General features: G+C 39.0%; 1 protein-coding gene across 1 annotated transcript in view; it reads left to right on the top strand.

Annotated features, from left to right (window-relative positions):
• Positions 1 to 24128, top strand: part of FBN1 (fibrillin 1) — a 229089-nt gene that overhangs the window by 132612 nt on the left and 72349 nt on the right. The window contains exons 15-30 of the mRNA XM_069483916.1: positions 694 to 816; positions 3961 to 4083; positions 5172 to 5324; positions 9267 to 9320; positions 10925 to 11050; positions 13124 to 13249; positions 13803 to 13922; positions 14141 to 14278; positions 15128 to 15178; positions 16807 to 16932; positions 19071 to 19298; positions 20364 to 20489; positions 20614 to 20742; positions 21560 to 21685; positions 21797 to 21922; positions 23464 to 23586. Of these exons, the coding sequence (XP_069340017.1) occupies positions 694 to 816; positions 3961 to 4083; positions 5172 to 5324; positions 9267 to 9320; positions 10925 to 11050; positions 13124 to 13249; positions 13803 to 13922; positions 14141 to 14278; positions 15128 to 15178; positions 16807 to 16932; positions 19071 to 19298; positions 20364 to 20489; positions 20614 to 20742; positions 21560 to 21685; positions 21797 to 21922; positions 23464 to 23586 (1998 nt within the window). The remainder of the gene's footprint in view (positions 1 to 693; positions 817 to 3960; positions 4084 to 5171; positions 5325 to 9266; positions 9321 to 10924; positions 11051 to 13123; positions 13250 to 13802; positions 13923 to 14140; positions 14279 to 15127; positions 15179 to 16806; positions 16933 to 19070; positions 19299 to 20363; positions 20490 to 20613; positions 20743 to 21559; positions 21686 to 21796; positions 21923 to 23463; positions 23587 to 24128) is intronic.

Genomic DNA, 24128 nt, shown 5'->3' on the forward strand with positions numbered 1-24128 from the left:
CTAAATCCTGTAAGTGAAAACACATCATGTTCAAAAGAGCAAGTGCCTCTCTAGACAGTGCTAATATTAAATAAAGTAACATATTGATGAATTTAAAGAACTGTGCCTATGATAAAGGGACCCTAAAGATTAGGTGACACAGCTATAATCCATAGTTAAGTCTTACATTTTAAAAATCCGTTTTTTTACTACCCCTATTTAAAATTGCTTCAAACTACAAGCCATCTTCTGGTTTCTACTTTAAAAAAAATTAGGATGAGGACTAAATACATTTCAGATTCCATTAGTCTTAACTTTTATTTTATTTTCATTTTCAGGGTATTAGAGGTAATGTGAATCTGTGAAATAAATATGTTCACTAGGCTACTAACACACTTTTAAGTTTGTAAACTGCTATTCCTAAAAAGAATTGTGATAACGCCTATTGAATCAAATTCATATATCATATACATCATACATATAAATCTAGCCCTATAGTTTGCATGCACATGTCAAAACTCAAAAACTTATGAGCTATGTATTTCATATGTCCCCTCTTCTCCTCATATGATATAATTTGGATGAAAATTAGCCTTGGGATATAATAATCAAAAATGAAAGAAATGTGAAGAAGCAGAATTAAATTCATCTAGGTTGGCTTCCTTTGTAAGTTTACTTTTCTGGTCATATAAAATGTATTTTTTAATTTTTCAGATATGGATGAATGCAGCATAAGGAACATGTGCCTTAATGGAATGTGTATTAATGAAGATGGCAGTTTTAAATGTATTTGCAAACCTGGGTTCCAGCTGGCATCAGATGGGCGTTACTGCAAAGGTTTGTGCTGTAAAACCCTCAATCACGTTCTTTGCCTGCTTTTCCTCCTCTCTGCATTGTTTATAGGTACCACCTTTCCTTGCTGATTCTCCCCATTTAAAGTACGCTGAATTCTGGTTTGGGAAACCTGACTGGGAACTTAAGTCCAGCCATCCTAAGAGCCACAGTTTATACTCAGAAGGCTGTTCTCATTTCAGAAAGGGTATTTGAGGTCTTCCAAAGGAGCCTGAAAGGCTCTGTAGCAAATAAATAAGCCAAACTGCCAGTTGGGCTTCCAGCAGATGTGGGCATCTTTCTAACGAAGCTGAGTTCAGCCTCTTTCTTTCCAGTTGGGGAATAAGGGCAGTTAGGCTTCCCAATGGCTGTCATTTGCCACGTCTTACATCTTTACCTGGACAGAATGTTGTAGACTCTTATTTGCCATGATTTCTTCTTTGTGATTCCCTCCAGGTATCCTAAGAAATGAAAATTTTTTCATGGACAATTTATTTAGGTGTCATCAAGATATATAAGCAAAAAGGAAAATGGGATTAAGCAGAAGAAAAAAACACACCAAGAGCCATTGTTTAGCTTGATCACTTTTGAAATAATCTCATTACTCCAGAAATTGAAGCACATACAAGGATTTTTATTTGTCCTGTTCAAAATTGGGGTCCTAAGAAAAGTCATCAGAGTAAATTTGTGCTTAGTGTCTCCTGCCTTAACATAGTCAAAGATCAGCGATTACTATACTTGGGTCCAAGATCTGAGTTGGAACCAGACTTGTCAAAGAACCTTATACTCAAAACATGTCCAGAAAATCTGCTAAAATGCTGTACTCAGAGCCTCTGCTCATAGTTTCAGATGCAGAAGTGTAGAGAGTCAAGCTATTCAAGGTGAGAAAGCAGGATAAAGTCCTATGGTGCCTCTTCTCTGAGTGGCCCTGGAGGACGGCTTTGGTAAGCGTGTTATGGAAGAAAGCCTTGTGCTAAGTCCTTGGCAAGATGTGCATTTTCTCCAGGCTTGAAAGAACTTCTAGCCTTTGCTTGTTTACCTACATTCTCTATGACCTTCACATCAATGGCTCTTAATATTGTGCAAATCTGTTTTTGCAGCAAGAGAAAACAGTTTTTCAAATTTGAAGTAGGAAAATGGTTTCTATCCTTTTGAGCCCTGTGCTGGGAGGAACTTACATGGGAAGATAGGATTAACACGTGGAAATATTCTACAATGTAAGACAGTATAAAACAAAGTACCGTATTGTGCAAATTAAAAACTGGACGAGTAAAAAAGAAAGGGGAAGGGAACGATTGCTGGAATATTTGGAATTAGACTTCCAAACAAAATAATAGAAGGAAATGTGAAAGCCCCTTTGTGAGCAGACCTTCTGTGAGAACACATACTCTTCTTGTCAATGCACAGAGTACACGAAGATTTACTTTCAGTGCCTATAGGCTGCTGGTGACCCAGGCTGCAGCCTGTCAGCGTTAACTATGGCCAATAGATAATGCTGTCCCAGAAGACATTATGACCTCATAGATGAAATTAGGTTTGGCAACCATTCACAACCAGTGAGATAGTATCTTATCAATAAATGGATTGTTCTCTTCATTTGAAAGTGCTGATGATTTGAATGGTTTGCTCTAACTTTAGCATTCTTAACAATCAGAGAGAGAGAGAGAGAGAAAAGGCTTCCTAGCTCCATGTTACTACCCATGTCTTCTTTCTTCTAGTGTATAGAATATAGAATACACATTATGATAAGACTAAAGGAAAAAAGAAAGAACATAATCCCTTGTATGCTGAATTTCTTCCTTTGCATGATTTCCCTCTGTAAGCTGTTAGATAAGATTTTCTCTTAGCACTGAGCACTTAGTTCTGATCCCACAAAGATGTGACTGTTCAAAGCTGAATCAACAATGCTAATTTAATTTCTACAATTAATTCATCTGATGAACAACCTGTCCTCTCTGAGCACTCTCTGAAAGTGGAGGCCGCTGATCTTAAGCAATGTTACGTCCCTCTGGATCTACATTACGTCTCTGTCCCCGTTAAAAAGCCTTACTGTACCTGTCAGGCTGTAGTCGCCACTGTTCTACTGTGTGTTTCAACTTGAACAAAAAGATCTGCAGAGTAACTGAACCAATTTGAGTTCATGTATTTAAATATAAATGCCATTTTAAATACAGTCTGTACACGGAATCTTGGACCACCTGAATATATTTTGTGCCAGACAACACAAGCTAAGCAAAACACGAAGGTGTTTTACTCTCAATTTGCCTTTTTAAGGTCAGAAGAAAAGAAATACACTAGTTGTGTATTATAAAAGGAGTTGTTATAAAATGACTTGCTTCTAAGCGTTATGTTTTCTAAAACACAATTTTGGTACCTTTTCGACTTTCCTATATTAAGGGGAAAAAAACTCTGCTATTATTAGTATGTGCCCAATAAAGTTTTTTTTTTTTTTTTGCCAGACCTCACTAAGTATACGTATACAAAACTATAAAATATTTGTAATGTTTAGGAAAGACTTTGCTGGGTTCCGATTGCTTATAGTGCTGTTATTGGCCAAGAATGGTCATCAAAATTATCTGTAATCATTTTCTGTTCTTTTTCTATGGTGTTCCCTCAAGGCTTTAGTTGTACATCTCTTAATATTAGGCTAATTGTCCCAGAGAGCTAAAGCATGGGTGATAATGGAATGGACACCAGTCTGGGTGATGAATGCCAAAGAAAAAGCTTCCTGCCCAAGTCAAAGATGCAGTTTATTATCAAGTTAAATTTCTGGCAGTCCTGGAAGAGCTACAGTGTGATTCATGACACGAAACCCTTTGTCTCTTAGCAGTTATTTTTCTTCTTCCTCCAATTCTGTTTTTGCCTTTGTGATTATTTTGGATTTAAAAAAAAAAATCTCTTGGGAGAATATTATTAAAGTATCTTTTCATGGAAAAGTAATAAGCTGTAATAGTTGATCTCTCTTGATTTTGTTACTATTCTTTCCAAGGAAAATGAGAATGCATCTCATTGAGCTGTTATTTTTTGATGCTGTGTGTTATTAATATTTTCTATCTTCCCCATTTTCAAGTGTTATAAGATGATTGTAAATATGTTACAATTTTAGATAAATGTCCCTTCATTTTTAATAAGTGCCTCTCCCCACCACAGACATTAACGAGTGTGAAACACCTGGGATCTGCATGAATGGACGCTGCGTGAACACTGATGGCTCCTACAGGTGTGAATGCTTCCCTGGCCTGGCCGTGGGTCTGGATGGACGTGTGTGTGTCGGTAAGAAAAAGCCCTGGCCAGACTGTGATAGAGACCCGCCCTCTCTCAATCAGTAAAGCCCACCAATAACAAATGCACTGTGCTGTAGCAGATAAGATATAATGAATATTTGTGGAGCAACAAACCAACAGGGGTCAGTTCTCTTCTTCAAAACATTGTTAATTTAAGGAATAGAAAGATGTGCTGAGATAAATGAAAAGCAGGAAAATCCCCACTTCTCCTTCCCCCTTTTCTTCCCTAATCCCATAGCTGTCCTCAATTTTCTCTAGCCCTCCTTTCTTGATAATTAATGGCCTTTGAGATTGGCTTATGTATGCTCATGATCTCAAACAATTTAATAGAGAATGAATGTCCAAGGGTAGTATAGAAAGCAGCGGAGAATGCAGATATTCTAGAAACATGTATGATGATAATTTTATGTAGCTTTATAAGAAGTATGAGACTTGTTGGGAAAAGGATACAAATTTTATCCAAATTATTTTCAAGGAAGGTATTCAGTAAACCCTTTGAATAGGGAAAGGATTGGGCATAGCTGGAAACTCCCTCCCTGGTGGTAAAGATAACACTGCTTAGTTGACCAACATCTACAGATTTATATAATGAACCTTTTAAAGATTAAACTTTCTCTGTTTTGGAAAGTACACCTAATTCAGACATTCAGTAATTGCATGTTTATTTTGGGGTAGGCCACATTTCTAATAAAGGCCTTATTTAGCATGGTGTGAGATTCAACATTTATCCATCATTCATTCAACATTTATTAAGTGCCTGTTCTGCACAGGCCTGGGGAAGACAAAAATGAATGAGATATCTTCCTAGCACTTAAGAGTGTCACAGGTTGGTAAACCACGATAGTCTCTAGAAAACTGGAGTCTGGGCATTGGTTTCCAATTCTTGGAAGGTGAATGTATTTTGTTTCTTGTTTTTGGTTTTTTTTTTTTTTTCTTTTTGTTGAGCCCTAATACCAGGGGCATTCTCTGTGAGTTAGAACAGAGACAGTGGATAAACAAAGCCAGCTTCAACTCTGACCTTGGGGGTTCTCATTGTTTGAAGTGACAGTGTGATGACAGATGCTTCTTCCTGTTTAGACACACACATGCGGAGCACATGCTACGGTGGATATAAGAGAGGCCAGTGTGTCAAACCCTTGTTTGGTGCTGTTACTAAATCCGAATGCTGTTGTGCCAGCACCGAGTATGCATTTGGGGAGCCTTGCCAGCCATGTCCTGCACAGAATTCAGGTATGTGATGTCCCGGAGATGCCCTCAGGCTGCCAGCCTTCTGCCATGATCTGAGGTCTTTGTGTTTATGACAGTCACAAAGAAAGATTGTATTATGCTCTCTAGGTATATCGTCACCTTCCTGGGGTCTTGTCAGAGGCTAGCTGGTGTCTAATCACGTTACTCATCCAGTCCTCACAATCATTTGGAATAGGGAGTGCATTTGTACCTCCCATATGCAGTCCCCCATCTCAATGATATTCATGCTTTTTGGAACACATGCAACCTGCCTTGTTTTCTAAAGTAGTTTGATGTTTGAATTTTGCAGGAACTATTATAAAAACGGAATTTTACACCTTATAAAAGTAAATAATTTTCAGATTACCTGCATATTTCCAACAGTTTGCCAGAAGGTCATTTGTGGTTTTCTTAAAAGGTTTTAATCAACCTTAGGGAAAATAGTCTTTTTCTCTGATGGGGTTGGCGTGGCACAGTGAGAAGAGACCTGGATGGCAAGTCAGAATTTGCTCCCCCATCCACAGGCAGAGAGGTTATTTAATTGGTGGGGACGGGGCGAGGGGCAGCAGGGGGGGTAGTTCGTTGTGGATTTTTGTTTATTTAGGAATTTTTCGCACCTATTTTCAAATGAATGTGAGATGGCTTACATTAATAAATGTAATTATAAAATAGAATAATATGGAAAAAGGATCCTTAGACTTCTCATCTACAAAATGAGTTGTCTTAGATAATCAGGAAGGTCCTCTCCAGTTGTAAATTATTTCTATTTATAAAGTAAAAATAGTTTTTTGAAATTAAAACAATAGGCCATCAGTATTTGAGCACAATTTCAAGGTAGCTTGGCCGTTGACTACTAATGTCCTAAATGGAGTTAGACCTAATATTGAAAATAAGTTGCTTTGAATGGTTGGTTTACATGTAAGATTCAGGCAGTTTATTTCTGCCCTAAATAAAATGAATTAAAGATTAACCCATAATTTTTAAAGAGTTACTATTTTTAAAATAATAGTATTTTGAAATGACAGTTAGAAATTAAAATTGAAGTTAAAGGGAAGACTTTAAAAGAAATGAAGGGTGCCAATTAAAAGAACACAAGCTTTGTTCTGGCAGAATACATCACCCAATGAATAATATACAAATTATCATTTCGTATGTGTATGATTTTATATGTGATCACTAATCAGTTAAATACATGTTTACAATACTTTATATATAAATATCATTCTATCAAAAATACTTCTATATAACTTCATAGTTGCATATTATTAATATCATCCTTTTGTATGTTACTTTAACTTGTCAAATTACTTTTGTTTCATACTTTGAATTTACAAGACAGGTGAGTATGGTGAAAACTGGCACACAAGAATATAGGTAATTTGTTCACCTGTTGAATGAGTGGAAGAGCCAAGACTTAAAATCCAGGAACCTGGGTGCATATAATTTTTTGCTCTTACGTTTTCCTCTGGACCAAGTACATCTCCAAAGAATTCTTATGCTACGTAGCATATGATGTGGGTTTATAAAAAGATGACCAAAAGAGACAAAGTTTCTTTAAGCAGTTGTCTTAGTCCATTTTGTGTTGCAGCGACAATACCACTGGATAATTTATAAAGAAAAGAAATTTATATCTCACAGTTCTTGGGGGATCTGTGAAGGGCAAGAAAGCAAGAGAGGACCAAACTTGTTTTTATAACAAGCCCACTCTGGAGATAACTAACCCACTCCCATGATAATGACATTAACCCATTTATGAAGGCTCTGCCCTTGTGACCCAATCATGAGGCCCAACCTCCCAGCACTGTTGCATTGGGGATTAAGTTTCCCACACATGAATTTTGGAGGACACATTCAAACTATACCGGCAGTAAAGCTTAAAGAGAGTTAAATTTGAGGCCCAGTTCCACCAACTTCTGTTTTATATTTGAATGAATTTACACAGAAGAGGTCCACATGTGGAAATGGTTTTATTCAGTTTGGTTTCTCTACCTCTCTGGTGGAGAAAAGTGCCAAATCATGAAAGATCCAAATGTGGGATATCCCTCATTTCAGGAGGGAGGGGGGATTTTTTAAAAAGTACTGAAAATACCCAAAACGAGTATCTTTGGTCAGTTGAGTGAGAGACTCCAATTATACAAGATCTAAAGTTCTTTTCTGAGCTCTGTACATCAAACAAGCTATACATGAAGCTTTTTCTCACTGGCTACTGAAGCTCATTCGCGCTGCTCAGCAAGCCCTCTTGCCTCCTCAGCCTTCTGACAGTGGCATTTGCTCCTCACAGAAATTGGTCAGTTAAACCCACAGGAGTGTCATTCTGGGGAATTTTCTCATGTGTCCTCCGTAGCACTGTCTCCCTAGAGCTACACTGAGTTAACTCAGCAGTACCTACTCCTCATTCAGTGCTTGAGCTGTGCACAGTTACACGTTCTCTCATTAAATCTGCAGAACTACCAGGTGAAATGGGTATCATTATCTCCAATTTATAGATGGAAACTAACAGAGGGAAAGAACTTGCTCCCAAGACCCCCAGCAATAAGCGTTGTCATCAGCATTCAAGCCACGCTGATGTGGCTTCACTACAAAGAGTAGTCTAGTACCAGATCCTGGCCAAATGGAAAACAATGGTGACAGTAATGCCCTTCCATTTAGGCCAACCATCAGCTAATTTGCCATTAACTGTAAAAGTGCTTTTTACAAAACTGGCATGATTTTGTTTTTCTTGTTGTATTACTTACAGTATTTCATGAATATTTTAATTAATTGTTGATGTAACAAAATAGAAAGGGACAAATTGCTTTTTACTACCAGTCCCTGGCTTTCAAACACACAATGGCAGCCACCTTTGCCACTGGTTCCTTTTTTGGCCCCTTTTAAGATGATTTAAAAATTAAGGGATTTCACTGCTTTTCTCAAATTAACATTTGTTAGAAGACACAATGATTTTTTTTTGTTTGTATAACTCATTTGCATCCACAGTCATCAGGAATGCAGTGCTCTAGCATGCCACATATACGAGCTATTTGCTTCAGCAGTTGAGGTGCAGTCGGTCTCTACAAAAAAGCCCATCTCTAATATCCAGTTCTCCTTCCAGTCAAGTGCAGATGATTCACATTTGACCATGAGACTGTGGTTGCCAGAAACCTTGGGCAACTAAGGGGACGCTTTAGTTTCTTTTCCTCAGATACAGTGTGATTCCAGTTAGTTCTCCATTTTCATCATTCACTCTTACGTTCATCTAAACATTGTTGGAATTGTATGCAAAAACATTGTATTAATTTTAAGAAATAGAAATCTGATTCCCTCAGAGATTTGGGAACATATTCTGTGTACCTCAATTTCTTCAATAAGATCTCACAGTTTTAGCATTAAGCAATACTTTCCCTATGGCTATATCATGGAGAATGAATGCATTTTTCTGATAAATATTAACGTTAAAAATGCACTTAAATGTAAGAGTGGATACTCTGTTGTTCTTATGAGGGGAGGCTAGAGAATTTGCAGAGAGAAATGAGGAAATTTTAGGAACTTGATTATACTGAAAAAACATCTAGTACTGAGAAACAAAATTATTCCCAAGATGGTGGGAGAAAGTTTTATTAATAGTTAAGAAACCACATTTTAACAGGCACGTTTCACTGTAAGTGTAAAGTGTTCCCTGGTGAACAAAATCAAGTTATAGGAAAAAACACCTTTTCCGAAAGTGCTTTGCACAAGGAATTGCCATAACTTGCCTGTATCCTTTAAAGTTGTTTGCCTCGGTGATGCGGAGCCTTTACAATGGGAGCCTGTTTTAAAGGTGACTCCCCCTGGAGATGCCTCCTTTTCCGTTACCACTTTATATCAGGTTCTACTCACTTTGGAGGAAATGATGTGTGCAAAGCCAAGGGCAGGATCGACCTGTTCTGCAAACAGGGGAATCATTTACTATCTGTTAATTTATTGCAGCGGAATATCAGGCACTCTGCAGCAGCGGTCCAGGAATGACATCAGCAGGCAGTGGTAAGGATTTGTTTCAAAATTTACTACCTTAAGCATGTACAGAGGCAGCATCAGGCCTTCCTGTGGGTTTTCAGTTGGTCCCTTTACACCAGTCTGGCCTGACTCCCTCTCTGGCCATCACTGCATGCTGTATTTTGGACACCTAGAAACCCCCGAAGGCAGAGCAGCCATGGTATGGTGGGCTCTGGGATTGCTGGGTGTGGGTGTGGGCTGGTCCACTGAAGGGACTGGCCTCCCAGGGCAGTTGAAGGGTGCCTGTGGATGAGATATAATGGCAGTGGTTTCTCACTCTTGGCAGTCTGACTCTCCCTCGGATCTTCCACTATCAAGTACAGTCAGGGTTATAGGCTGGGTGAACCATTATCCGTCTATATTCTGAATGATTTCTTAACTGTCAAGGGCTCCGTCATTATAAGGTGGCAAAAGAGAGCCATCATATTTTTTAACAAGCAGTGACAGCAATTAATTGAGTTGAAAGAGAATGAAATATTTAAGTGTAGGAGTTAGAAGTAGGGAAATATTGGTGCCATAGAAAGAATTAAAGTTAAAAGGGAGAATTGGAACAAATGTAAAAATAGGTGAGAAGAAAGTAGAAGGGATTCTTTTATTAATATAAAGCTAAACATTTTGTTTCAGGAGAGTTCTGGGGGAAAAAGTGGACTGGCTGTATTGATTGTCAGTTCCTTCAACACGATTAATTTCATCATTATGTTTGAATGAAGATGGGAGGGGGTATTTGGAGGAGGAATGAGAAGAAGTAAGGAAATTTATAATGAATAAAGAGTTAGTGGGGAATAAATAAATTGTGATAGGGTCTTGGAGTGGAACAAAAAAAGTCAGCCCTGATTTCAGGCAACCAGGGTTTCAGACTACCCATTCACCAATTGTCATTCTGTGTCACCCTTGCCTAGGAGAGCCCACCTCAGTCTGTGAGAGCACGGAAGAGGGAGGACCCCGCCTCATCTGGGCAGAGTAGCAGAGGCTTTTTCAGAGCATGTGGTGTTTGAGCTGGCTTTTGGCCAATGAATAGGCCTACTTCAGGCATTCCTGACAGAGTGAAGAGGGCATTGTATGTTCATGGAAGAGGGAGAAATTTGGAGTAAATAAACAAAGGATTTTAATTTAATCTTGAGACATTATTGAACCTACAAAAGTTTGACCATGGGAATGACATTGTCACCTTGTTTCTAGGATGTTAGGAACAGTGGCAGTATGGGAGGTAGATTGAAGAGGTAGGGGCTGGTGATAAGGAGACCAGTTGTAGGGACTTGGGCTCTGCAGTTGATCAATTTTTCCATCTTGGTTCTTGGACCAGGAGACATCGGGGAGGTCTCCTTCAGCTTACTTAAGGATTGGTAATCTTGTAGTTCCACCTCAGATGCCAAGTTCTTCTTAGGGACTAGTGGAAGAAAGATTTGACTCAGAATATCTTACCGTAAGAAAAAGGGATCAAGCATTCTCTTCCAAGTGAAACCTTTTTTATTATTATTATTTTTATTCAAGAGGTCCTTAGGTCATTACATTTATTGTAATGTTATGTTTTTAACAGTTCATTTGATGTTTATATTAGGATGTTAATTGATTTTAAACTTTTTGTGGTGCAGATATAAATGAATGTGCCTTAGATCCTGATATTTGCCCAAATGGAATTTGTGAAAATCTTCGTGGGACCTACAAATGTATATGCAATTCAGGATATGAAGTAGATTCAACTGGGAAAAACTGTGTTGGTAAGAAGTTTTACGTGTTTCCTAAGGCATTTCATGCATAATGTATTCCTCCTTTTGTTACCTGGAAAAGACTGCTCTTGAGTAGCTTAGAGGACTGGGCAAATGGATGCTTTACACTTTGGATGTTGGCATGGCATATACATGTTTTTATTGCAAAAAATTACATAACTGAATCTTGACACTTTATGAATAATGATGTATCAGATTCACTCTTTAAAAGAGAAGCTCCTTACATATATAAAACTCAAAGTTTCTGAACCATTCTCATGTGGCTACAAAATCATCCTTGTTTTTACTGAGAGAAGCAGCCTTTAGATTTAACCAGAGAAAACACAACTTATTTTCAGTTTTAAATGCTCTGTTAAATTTAACACACACCATTTTTGATGCTCTAACAATTCTTAATGAAGGTATCTAAATAAATCATTTGGTTGGGAAGAAAATGGTCAAATGGGCACTAACGGTGCTAATGGTTTTTCTTCAACATACTCCTAGACTAGTATTTTCTTAAATGCATTGCTCATTCTGTAGTGTAGGGACATACTACTTAAAGTTCCCTGAAGTTGAGCTTCAGAAACCAGGATATTCATACTCATGGGAATATGTCAGGAGGTACTAAAACCAAAATGTAAAATGGTGCATCATTTTAATGTGGAGGCAAAACACCTTTTACACACAAGCAAACATACTTTTATGAAGTAGGATGAAAATTAATAAGCTTTAAGATAAAACAGGAGACTTCAAATATATTTTTTACTTCTTGAAAACCATGTAGGGCTTTAGAGTTAGGAGCTTCCTCTCAGCTGCCGTTGGTGGTATTTTTAGAAGGTACTGGTCTGAGGTACTAGTCTATACTTTTGGAACATGTAATTATTCAGAGATGATGCAGATTGAAATAAACAAAAAATCTTCCATTCTTTCAACACAACACATAATCTAGTAAATACCAACTACTTGTTGAGTGCTGGACCAAGCTGTCTTCCATCCAACCATCAGAACTATTTGTTCTGACCCAAGAGAAGAAAGTTCCTGCCCTCATGTGTCCCTGAACATCAAGCTATTTTACTTGTCATTTCTCTTACTTTACCATCTGATGTCCTCTGGTGCTGGGGACCGTTTGGGGAAGCATTAGCATTCCTTATATTATTTTGATAGAATTCTCAGCATGCTGTTTGCCCAGATAATAACATCACTTCATACTTGATTTTCCCATATTTTAAGTACTTTATAAATATGTTACTGATTTAAGTGTATTTACTGCTGTGAACCATGTAGTTTCCCAGTGCTAAATTTGTGTATCCTTTATATTAGGGCTAATAACTGTCAAATGATGATCTATTAATAATTAGAATCTCTCAATGTGTAAAAAATTTCTTTCAAAGCTCTAGCCTATTATCTGGGCTGTGGGATGTAATTGAGCTTAAAGGAATATAACAAACTGTATAATTTCTACATTTCCAAAATTATCTAAGTAATATGTACCTTAAAGTTGGATTTCGTTTCAGACAGGCATATTATTCAGCTAAAAGCAAGGAGTTTTTCTCAGCCCTCTGGATCATGAATCTAAGTTCCCAATGACAAGTATAAACTCTACAGATTGCTTCATACTTTATAAACATAACTGCAGACAATTTAAATTATTATAAGGACGAAACACCCATCCTGGAACTCATACATATCAAAGATGGACCACACTTTCTAAATATTTATTTAGTTCCTTAAATCAATAAGATTAGTCCTCTTAATTCTGACACAGTGAAGCAGTTATATAAAGTAAAGATTAATAGTTTCCAGCAAAGCCAGGTTTGTTTGTTTTTTTTCCTGCTAAAGAAAGAAGTGAATTAAATAGTGTCTGATGACTGTAGGCTTTGTAAATACCTAGTTTAGATAACCAGTTCAAGCCCTTATTTTCCTAAAATGAGGTAATTTAGGCAAAAACCAATAGTACGGAGTTTTGCTTCTTTGCTTGAATCGATTATATTAGTATGACTTTAAAGACCTAACCTAAAAGAGGAAAAAAGTTGCATGCAAAGGATGGACTCTTTCAAATGTTCATTTTCATTGACTTTCCAGATATTAATGAATGTGTACTGAACAGTCTACTTTGTGACAATGGACAATGTAGAAACACTCCTGGAAGTTTTGTCTGTACCTGCCCCAAAGGATTTATATATAAACCTGACCTAAAAACCTGTGAAGGTAAACCATGTTTTTGTTCTTATACTGTGTACTTTGCTGCCTTTTGGAATGCCATTGGGAAACCATATGAATAAATTAGAGTCACTGTATTTTAGACAGTGATGCCAATTTAGTTGAAATTCTGTTGTCCTAAATGACACTTGTACACACTTTGTAAACCACTGATGTTATTTACCTGCAATTGGCATTGTATTTGCCATTTATTTTGCACTTAAGTGCCATTTAAAAATTTCATTTTGCAATCGTCTTCAACTGGCATTTATTTGCCATCGTTTAATACATTAAGAAAATATTATGTATGCTATTTGAATTAATAACTCAGAAATCACATCTACATTTGCTCTAGATTTTCTGAATAAAAAGATTCGGTCAAGTTCTGGATTCTATACTGTGGAGATATGTTCGATTACTATTTTGGCATTCTATCTAACCTAGAAAAATCTATTTAGATCACCTTTGCTATCTAATGAAAAATATGTGGTAGCAATTCAGGCCTACTCATTTAAGCCCAAGAGTAGCTTTTAGCAGTAATGTAGACCTGTTTTTGTTTCAGACATCGACGAATGTGAATCAAGTCCTTGCATTAATGGAGTCTGCAAGAACAGCCCAGGCTCTTTTATTTGTGAATGTTCTTCTGAAAGTACTTTGGATCCAACAAAAACCATCTGCATAGGTATTTATCTTTCTTAGAATGACTTTTCTATGTTTACCAATGCTGCTATCCTTAATGTCAGCTTTTGCTGCAAAAGAGTTTAAGTATGAAACAACATTAAAAACTATCATTATTGCTTGTTTCATGGTGCTATTCTTGCTGTAATTCCAATGTGCATGTTTAGATTGTTGACACAGATTCTATTAAATATCTGTTAAATATTATTTCCTTGTCTGCAGAAACCATCAAGGGCACTTGCTGGCAGACGGTCATCAACGGGCGGTGTGAGATCAACATCAACGGAGCCACCTTGAAGTCCCAGTGCTGCTCCTCCCTTGGTGCTGCCTGGGGGAGCCCGTGCACCCTGTGCCAAGTTGGTAAGAGAAACCCATGCTGTGGCTCCTGTGCCGCCCTTGACCTCTGCAGAAAAGGGGGAAGCCTAGTGCTGTGTTCGTTTAGGTTCACATGGGAATTTTACAAGACTTACTTCCGATGTCCTCAATGAAACATACTGCTGAATGGGAGATAAGTGTCAAGGACAGTAATTTCCTGTGCTTCGGTAACCACACTGTGATGTGGTTAGCTAGTGCTGCTTCCCTGGAGCACCAGTTCCTACTGGCTCTCTTGGGAACCTCGTGGTTAGGGGTCCTGGGCTTTTTACAGGTACAAATTCTCTTCCAAAAAGCTAATTGGTGTAAAGAAACCAGTATTTGTGACTAAACTTCGTAACGATTTCTGGTGAACTTCTAAGTCTGCTGGGAAGCTGAGGTTTGAGAGAATTTTTCAGGGTTTTGTTGATTCAATGTTTGAATATATAAATGTGTGGATTGAAGTAGTGTGAATGCCGCAGGGCATGAGATCTGCAAATTCTAGACTGTGTTTTCTATATTTATGTTACAGGAATCCTATGGTGATTCCCGTGTTCAGGATAATAGGAAGAGAGAAATCTGTATTCAGTTTACCTCTTAGCTCTCACCCGAGCGTGATCTGTACGGTACCTTTGTGTCTTTTAGGATATGTTAGAGGAATTGAGCTTTATTTGAGGAGACATTTCATTCTTCTTCCTTACCTATGCAGTCTCAGAAATACTTTGTTATCTCATATTTATTCATAGCAACAAAATCTAATTCAGGTTCCAGGTCCTCTCTCATGTTTCTTATACTATGTCATAACTACAAAGTCTGGATATTGTTATCTTAAATTTGTTTTTTGTTTTTTTTTAACAGATCCCATTTGTGGCAAAGGGTACTCAAGAATTAAAGGAACACAATGTGAAGGTATTTCTGATTATTTATAAACCATAAATTTTTCATGCATATAGAATGCTTATATTAGCTTGGACTGGATAAAGCTGTCATGTAACTTCACAATGAGAGATACATAGCAGAGAAAAAAAATAATAAGAACTGCGGAACAGAACAGATGTTAATTTCACAGGCATACATATGCTATTGCTAGTGTCAGATCACTCTGGCCAAAGGACAGGGTGGCTGAAAATGTTTTAGGCTGACCACAGCTGACCTGCTATCTATCAGGAAGAGACAGACAGGAAGTTTTTGATGAGGCTGTAAAATTTCGATTTCTCTTGGTTTGCCCTGGTGTTTTTTGTTTATTTGTTTCATGGTCGTGGATGATTTAGAAGGATGCACTCCATTGCCTCTTTTCTGAAGGTCTATGTGGATTCTCTCCAGTTTGCTGCAGTTCTTTCTCACGGAGTCCCAGATAGACATAGGTCATGGTGACTAACACAACCTGACATGACACAGCAGCTGAAAAATTTTAAAAACAGCAATTAGTACCATATGTGGGATGAAATGAAGTTTTTTCCCTGCTAAAACAAAGAGGAACACTACAACCCCCACCCAAGGTCTTGCTTTCCAAATGATGACTGAATCCTTTGGCCTTTCTCTGGTCCAGATCCACTGCTAATATAATAACTTATCTGACCTCAGCAGCACATTTTAGTATACAATTGGCCAGAACTTGTTACAACAAAAGAACCCAAAAAGGTAGATTCTACCCCCTCCCCATTTATTTATCTCTTTTACAAGGAAAGGTTTAGAATATTTTTTTTTTTATCATTCCTGTCTTGGAGAGTTATTTCTTCTAAATAGAGACATAGTTTCTTAGCTAATAATCCGTTTCTTTTTTTTTTTTTTTTTTTTTTTTTGGCATTGGCAAGTAAGTGCCTTTCTTTGGATTAACTTGATGGTGAATATTTTTCCAAATTAAGTACAGAGAACATATTGCTCTCCATTAAGCAAACTGGGAGGGACTGGTACATTTGAGAGAGATTGGGTCAATGATGAATAAGTGAACATGAGCATCTTTTGACTCTCCTCACCAAGCTGGGACACCACCAAGACATTGACAGAACAGCCTGAGACCATTGCTGAGATAGAATTAGTTACACACTTTCTGATGACTTCTCAACACTTCTTGAAAGAGACTCTTCACTGGCCCACGTATTTCTCAGTGGGAATTATTCCTATGCTCACCTTCAAGCTGTTTCTGTTTTGCTAGTTTGAAAGACTAGGTTTTTGTTTCTCTATTTATTTCCTGATATCTGGTCTCATAAAGCAAATTATATGGCCCCTGGTAACCTTACCTGAGATGTCCACATCTACCAGAGCTGTCCCCAAAAACTCACACCAGCTCTCTGTCTCCACAACTCAAAAGTTATTCCTTGAGACCAACAGAGAAACTCTTATATCTATGGTATTAGGAGGGCTCAGTCTAATTGCTATTCAGACATCCCAGAGATCTTACTTGAACTATTTGGAGGCAAACTAGTTTTGTGAACTTATCAGGTTCAAAATGGAAAATAATTATGACTCCGTGAACAAAATAAGGTAGAATGATATCATAAAGATATATTAACTTCATGCTTTTCTTTTATTTTTAGATATAGATGAATGTGAAGTGTTCCCAGGGGTGTGCAAAAATGGCCTATGTGTTAACACTAGGGGATCATTCAAGTGTCAGTGTCCCAGTGGAATGACTTTGGATGCCACAGGAAGGATCTGCCTTGGTAAATACTGAGCTCATTATTTTTGTAATAATCATTTCTTAAAGATTGTTAGAAACTCAGTTAACAAAACTCAGTTAGCCAAACATTTGGTTTAAAGTTACAAGCACCCCCAAACTCAGCCTGTCCATTAGGTTCCATGATGGCTTCCTTGACCACAGCCTTCCTAACTCAAGCTCTTTGCTTTTTATTACTAACATGTGATAAAAGTATGTTAGTGAGGAGAAACTTTAGTCCTTTGCTGATATGTAACTATTCCTTAAATCACTACCACCACAGTTATTATTCCAGAGCTCTTAAATGTGCCCTTGTACCCCATGGAGTATAAAATACAAGGTGAGTGGTAGGAAGAAGAGCAACATTTACACATAATTGGAAACTGTAGCCCATGTCTTCTACTCATGTCTGCCATTGACCAGAGGACAGGTCCTTGCAGGACACACTGTGGGTATCACAAGTGAAGATGCCACTGCCCTGAAGGATGAACTTGAGGGAGCCAAAGGCGATTGTCACTGCTAGTTGTGGTAGGATTCTCCATGCCAACTGCTAGAACCCAGGTGGGGTCCTCAGGCCCAATCATTTTATCCCAGTGGTGTGGAAGAGTCTAGACACAGAGCCTAGAACTCTGGGTTCTTAGACTCTAAGTCCTAAGCCCCTAAGGGCTCGTGGTGGCAGCAATTTGAGATCCCACAGTCATACTTGTGGGGTCTGGCAGACTTATTCTGGTGTTACTACTATGACTTCTGACTACCTGGAATATGTTCCTTGGATCACTGGTTTCTGAGTCTATGACTCTAGAAATGTTGCTCAGCTGTACTGGTATCTGTAACCACATTACTCTGAAGAGCATCCTTAGTGAAGACCACTGTAGGTGGTTAAGAGAGTGGTATGCAGTTAAGTGATTTAGATCACATACAAATTAGAGTTAACAAACTTTTAGATATAGAACTTTATGCTTTTTTGTGTAAGTAGTATGGAATAGAAGAGGGATTCAGAGCCTAGAGTGTTTTTGTAATTCAGGTTGTCAGTTAATCCCATTTTGAGTTTTAGAGAGTTTCTTCATTTAGGAGAGATCAGTATTTAATGAGAAACTTCTTCCACGTTCTTCAGTTGAAAGATGCTTCAATGTTTTATTCAGGATTCATTTAAAAAGTATCTCTCTTGATATAGGCAACCTGAATGTAAAGTTTCCCAGAAGGCTTCAAAAGCTTTCTAACATAAGCTCAGGCACTTAGGTGAATTGTTAATGACCACATTGTGAAGGAGAAAGAGAAAGAAGATATGTCTTGCGTTTTAATTATACTTTATAATAAAAAATTTCGGATGCATAATCTCATTTGAGCTTCATAGCACCTCCTGAGAGATGGGGGCAACATCATTTAAGAGTTGTTGAAATTCAGGTTCAGAGTAGTAATTTATCAAAGACAAATGACTTAGCTGCAGAAGGACCAAAATCTGGGTCTTCTGACCTCTGGTCTTTCAACTGTTCCTCGCAATTCCATGAATTTGGGGTTGGGAATAGAAGTATCGCACGTGTGTCCTGAAGAATATGCAATAAGCACATGTTGAGGTGAAAGAAATATTGAGAAGAGCGAATAGCTTTTCTTTGCGGTTTTTCCTCTTTCATCTCAAGTAGGGCGGTCCTCATTCCGTAGTTCACCGTTCTACCTTGCCAGAAATGAAGTGGGTCTGAGAAGAAGGTGATTGGGCTAGCTTTGGACATGCTCCAACGATAAAGAGTGCAGTTTGCTTTTAGCTGTAGAAGAGATGCCAAGACATCCTGGAGTTCATACCTGAGTGATAGGCATGCCTGTACAGGAGAAGACATCTCCCAAAACGGCATGGTGAGATCTCTCAGAATACTGCTGCTTAGGTAGAATGATCAGAAAACACCTAAAGTTGAACGGGAACTTTTCAGAAATGGGAGGTGCAAATATGGGCTGGCAAAGAGAAGAGAGTCTTTGTTAAGCCGGAATTCCTACCACATAGCCTGGGTTTCTTATGAGGAAAAAAATGAATTCCAGTCAGTAAGTATATAGCAAATTATTTTGTGTGCTGTACTTTGCCCAACAAAATGTTGGCAGTCTGGGGCAGTGAACAGAAAATAGCTCTCCTCAGCCTACCTTGGTTGCCTTCGACAGACATCCGCCTGGAGACCTGCTTCCTGCGGTATGAGGAGGAGGAGTGCGCCCTGCCTATCGCTGGCCGCCACCGCATGGACGCCTGCTGCTGCTCTGTCGGGGCAGCCTGGGGCACCGAGGAGTGTGAGGAGTGTCCTGTGAGAAACACCCCTGAGTATGACGAGCTCTGTCCCAGAGGACCCGGATTTGCCACAAAAGAAATTACGAATGGAAAACCTTTCTTCAAAGGTACAATGTTTTCAATAGTTGACTGCTTTTGTTTTTGGACCAACAAGATGCATTTTTATGATCCCAGAACTTTACGTGATCATCTCAGCATGGATGTTTTTACTTTCTGAATTATATAATTACCTTTTTATAGAAAAGTATAGGCTTTTTTTTTCCCCCATGAGATTTTGGTCCAAGAAGCCCTGGGGGGTTAAAATTGTTCTCTGTGGAAAGATAGTTTCTAGATGGCCTTCTTAAATGTCTTTTAAGTAAATTCAAAGGAACTTGAATAATTTGCTTCCAAAGGCGGTGGCAATTCATTGCTGCTGAAGGACTTGATGTTCTTGACATTGAATCTCTCAGCTCTGTCTCACATGGCATTAGGTAGAAATGAATTTGTATTTCTTGAGCTCTATCTAGGTCATACTTTAGAAAAGCTCTTATAAGAGGAAACTCAGGTTACATGTTAAACGTATGCAGTCTTCTAGCCTACGAGAAGCTCTTTAAATTATATTAATGAAATCTTAATGGAATAGAATATTGAGAAAACGTTTTTAAACAGTACAGGTTATTTGCAAACAATTTAAATTATAAATGACATCTTTCAAAATTCTTATATTTTTGGTATATACAAGAAAGCATCAAAGAATATTAAATGAATATCTCATTCTACCACACATTCCACTGGTTGCTATGGGACAGTTTATTCTAATAATCTTCTATCTGCTTTAAGTACAGTAAATTAAACTTTATTTATTCTAAACTAGGAGTTTAGAATGTTTTATTCATTCATTCAGCAAATAGCTATAAAGTGTTCACTATGTATCAGGCAGTGTTCTGGGCCCTAGAAGTCCAATAAACACATTCCCTGCTTCTCTAACAATGCTTTATAGAATGTAGAAGTTTAAAAGGCTAGAAATGTTTACAAAGTCGTATTTCTCATGGGTCATCACATGTTCTTTGAAATGAGTATTGCCAAGACCTTAAGTCTAGACCTTCCAACCTTCTGGTTTAAAATGGCAGGTACCAAGACTTCCTAACTGGTTGCTCATAAACTTTTCCCCCCATGTTTTATTTTTCTTGAAGATATCAATGAGTGCAAGATGATACCCAGCCTCTGCACCCACGGCAAGTGCAGAAACACCATTGGCAGCTTCAAGTGCAGGTGTGACAGTGGCTTTGCTCTTGATTCTGAAGAAAGGAACTGCACAGGTCAGTGAATGGGCCTCAAGGGGCAGGAGAGGGGACATCGTTAAAATTCTTCATCTTTAACATATTGCCACAAGAATTAAGGTTGTCCTGATGCTCACTCGCTGCCACTTGCTGTTCTCTGCAGACATTGACGAATGCCGCATATCTCCTGACCTCTGTGGCCGAGGCCAGTGTGTGAACACCCCAGGGGACTTTGAATGCAAGTGCGACGAAGGCTATGAAAGTGGATTCATGATGATGAAGAACTGCATGGGTGAGTTTGTGGTCATTTGCTCAGCACAGGAAGAGAAGTCCATGAAGCTTCCATGACTCAGGGCCTGTATCCCAGGTTCTTCCTGCTGCCCCTGTAGCAGGAAGACCAGTGAGTCAGGAGTTAGTCTGCAGCAAAGGGAGACTGACAGGCCGAAGGAATGAGGGAATTCACGCTGTTGGGTTGTGGGTGACCTTGGAGACCAGTTGTGGGTTCTTGAGAAGTGAGTTTAACACCTGGAATAGACACCCTGGGGGAAGAGAGAACAATTCAAACAGAAACTACAGTAGAGGTCCCATTCCAGGGTTTCTTTCCAACATTTCTAGAAAAGGAGATTGATTAAGCTGGTTGCCTTAGCTCTAGTTCCTTGGAAACAAAGTCTGAAATGGTGATTCATGCAAAAAGTGATTTTTTTGGGAGGGGTGATCTCAGGAGGAACCTGTCAGGAAGTGAGGGAAGCAGATTAGTGCAGGGGAGGAAGATAAGCCATGAGTTTGGCTGCATTTTAGCCTTAGTCTGATCCTATAGGGAGCTCTGGAGTGTGAATGGCAACAGAGTTGTCCCACCTTAAGACAGGGCGGTGATGATTTTATATTCCCATGTCAGTTCAATCAGTTATTGGCCATGGGTGGTCCCCAGCATGGGACATAATCTGTCACCTCCCAGGCATTTCTGAGTGAGGTGGACAGCAATTCTCCAAGAAGGGAGGCTGTGAGCTCTTAGAAGCCAGGACATGCAGCAACTAGGGGTTGGTGCTCTGCCCAGTAAAGGGGATCAGGACACTGCCACCATCTCCAGCACAGTCATTTCCATTTTGCAGATATCGACGAATGTCAGAGAGATCCTCTCCTATGCCGAGGAGGCGTTTGCCTAAACACGGAGGGAAGTTTCCGCTGCGAGTGCCCATCTGGTCATCAGCTGTCCCCCAACATCTCTGCGTGTATTGGTAAGGAGCAAGATTTTCACACCACCTCTCTGTGGTCCGTCGTTTGACCCACATCTCCGCCAGAGTCAGAAGCTGACGTTTGCATGTTTGCTCTTCTTATTTTCTCAACAGACATCAACGAGTGTGAACTGAGCGCACACCTCTGCCCCAACGGCCGCTGCGTGAACCTCATAGGGAAATATCAGTGTGCCTGCAACCCCGGCTACCATTCAACCCCCGACAGGCTGTTTTGTGTTGGTAAGTTCTATATTTTATTTTGCTTTATTTCATTTTATTTAGTCTCTTTCTAAAAACACTCAAGCAATGGACTCTTGAGTTCTGTTTTCACCACTGTTTACTTTTACTTGATCTTTCTTGTTTCCCTGTAAGTAAAATTCTTTTTATGGTGACTGATAATCTTTGGGTCTCACCTCCCTTATCTATTTGAAGAACCAGTTAAGTGAAGTACGTAGGATGTTGTAGCTCTAATAAGTATTATTTGAGCCATGCTGTTTTGAATAGTGGACAGTGGCATGTGCTTTGTTTATGTACATGCTAAGTGATGACTAACTCGATGCTCATTTGCTGCCTGGCAAATCAGCAAGTGGTAACTAACCACCTGAAATAAACTAAACACAGTGAGTGCCGTGGAAAAGACAAAAAAGCATAGCAGGGAATTTCTGCCCCTTAAGTGGTTTAGATCAGCTAAAAGATTTCAAAGAATAACTGTTGGAAAGAAGACCATGGAATGTTCATATCTTACATCGAAAGAGAGGCCACGTCTGGCACTCCTTAGAGATGGGTTTTTGTGGGACAAGCATTTTGCTCTGTGGTTGGCCCTCTGTAGGTTTAGCTGTGCTGCGAAGAGTGGCACAGAAAACCCTGTGGCTTTATTGTGCCCCAAGTCAAAGTGAAATGTGAAATCTGCCAGGTTTTGCCTGGTTTGGGGTTTATACCATGTGGAACTGCCAAGTCTTACATGGTTTCCACCCAAAACCATAAATCAGCCCAAATTCTTCTGAAACATGGCCCAGGACAACTCAGAACTCCAACTCAGGTTCTTGCGAAGGATTGGAACCTCAGCAAATCATGCCGAATTTCAAGTTTTTAACGGAATCTGTTACCAAGAGAATCTCACCCATATGTCCATTATCGTGACTGGGATATGTTCTCCCAGGACCAAGTACTTCTGCAATGCAAGGGGCACACATCATGTATCATACAATTGATTGTCTGTCTCTCAGGCTGCAGAGTAATCATTATAAAGGCAGAGATAGTGTCTGTCTCATTCACTATTAGATTCTCATGGTAGGTGTGTAGTTAATATTTGTTAAAGGAATCAAACAGTGACTTCCAGTTGCCCTGGGTGACTTTTTTTCCCCTTTTCCCTGACTGATGCTTGGAAACCTTAAACATATGCCATGCTCATAAACACAGAGGAGGCTGTCTTAGCCCATTGTTGTGAGGCATAACAGAATACCAGAGACTGGGCAATTTATAATGAACAGAAATGTATTGGCTCACAGTTCTGGAAGCTGGGGAATCCAATATCAAGGTGCTAGCATCTGGCATGGGCCTTTTTGCTACAGTAGCCTGGGGTGGGAGGTGAGAAGGTGAAAGAGAGCAAGAGGGGGCTGAACTTGTCCTTTTATAAAGGGTGGAGGCCTCATGGCCTAATTACCTCGTAAAGGTCCCATCTTTTACTACTGTTACAGTGGCAATTAAATCTCAACATGAGTTTTGGAGGGGACAGACATTCAAACCATACCAGAAGGTGATATTAATTTCATTTCTTTCAGATATTGATGAATGCAGCATAATGAATGGTGGTTGTGAAACCTTCTGCACAAACTCTGAAGGCAGCTATGAATGTAGTTGTCAACCAGGATTCGCACTAATGCCTGACCAGAGATCATGCACTGGTGAGTAGGTTTTAGCCTTGTGTTGAAATTTCTCAATAACAGTTCCCTAAGTAGAGTGGTTCTGGGCCCAGTTTGGAGTCAGACCAACTTGGGTTCAGATCTTTGCTTGACACATATTTTAACTTCATGTCCTTTATCAGGATACTTAGCAGCAGAATCCTTATCTATAAAATGGAATTCAGCTCACCCATGTGAAAGAGTATTTACAGAACTTAGCATAGTACCTGGCACATAATAATAAATGGAACATAAAATATGTTATCCTTCATTGATCAGAATTTTAAAGAGTTTGATCTTTTGGCCTAATTCAGTGCTACTCCAGGTATATGCCTTACATGACAACATTAGCATCACCTGAGAACTTGTTAAAAATGCAAAACCTCAGGCACCATCCCAGATCTACTGAATCAGAAACTACTGGGGTGGACCTCAGTAATTCATGTTTTCACAAGCTGTCCAAAAGGTTGGGATGCATGCTAAAGTTTGAGAACCACTGCTCTAATTTACACTTCCTGTTGTATCACCCTGAGCTAGCAGAGCCG

The sequence above is a fragment of the Eulemur rufifrons genome, chromosome 2 (assembly GCF_041146395.1).
Source record: "Eulemur rufifrons isolate Redbay chromosome 2, OSU_ERuf_1, whole genome shotgun sequence".
In the NCBI taxonomy this organism is placed as follows: domain Eukaryota; kingdom Metazoa; phylum Chordata; class Mammalia; order Primates; family Lemuridae; genus Eulemur; species Eulemur rufifrons.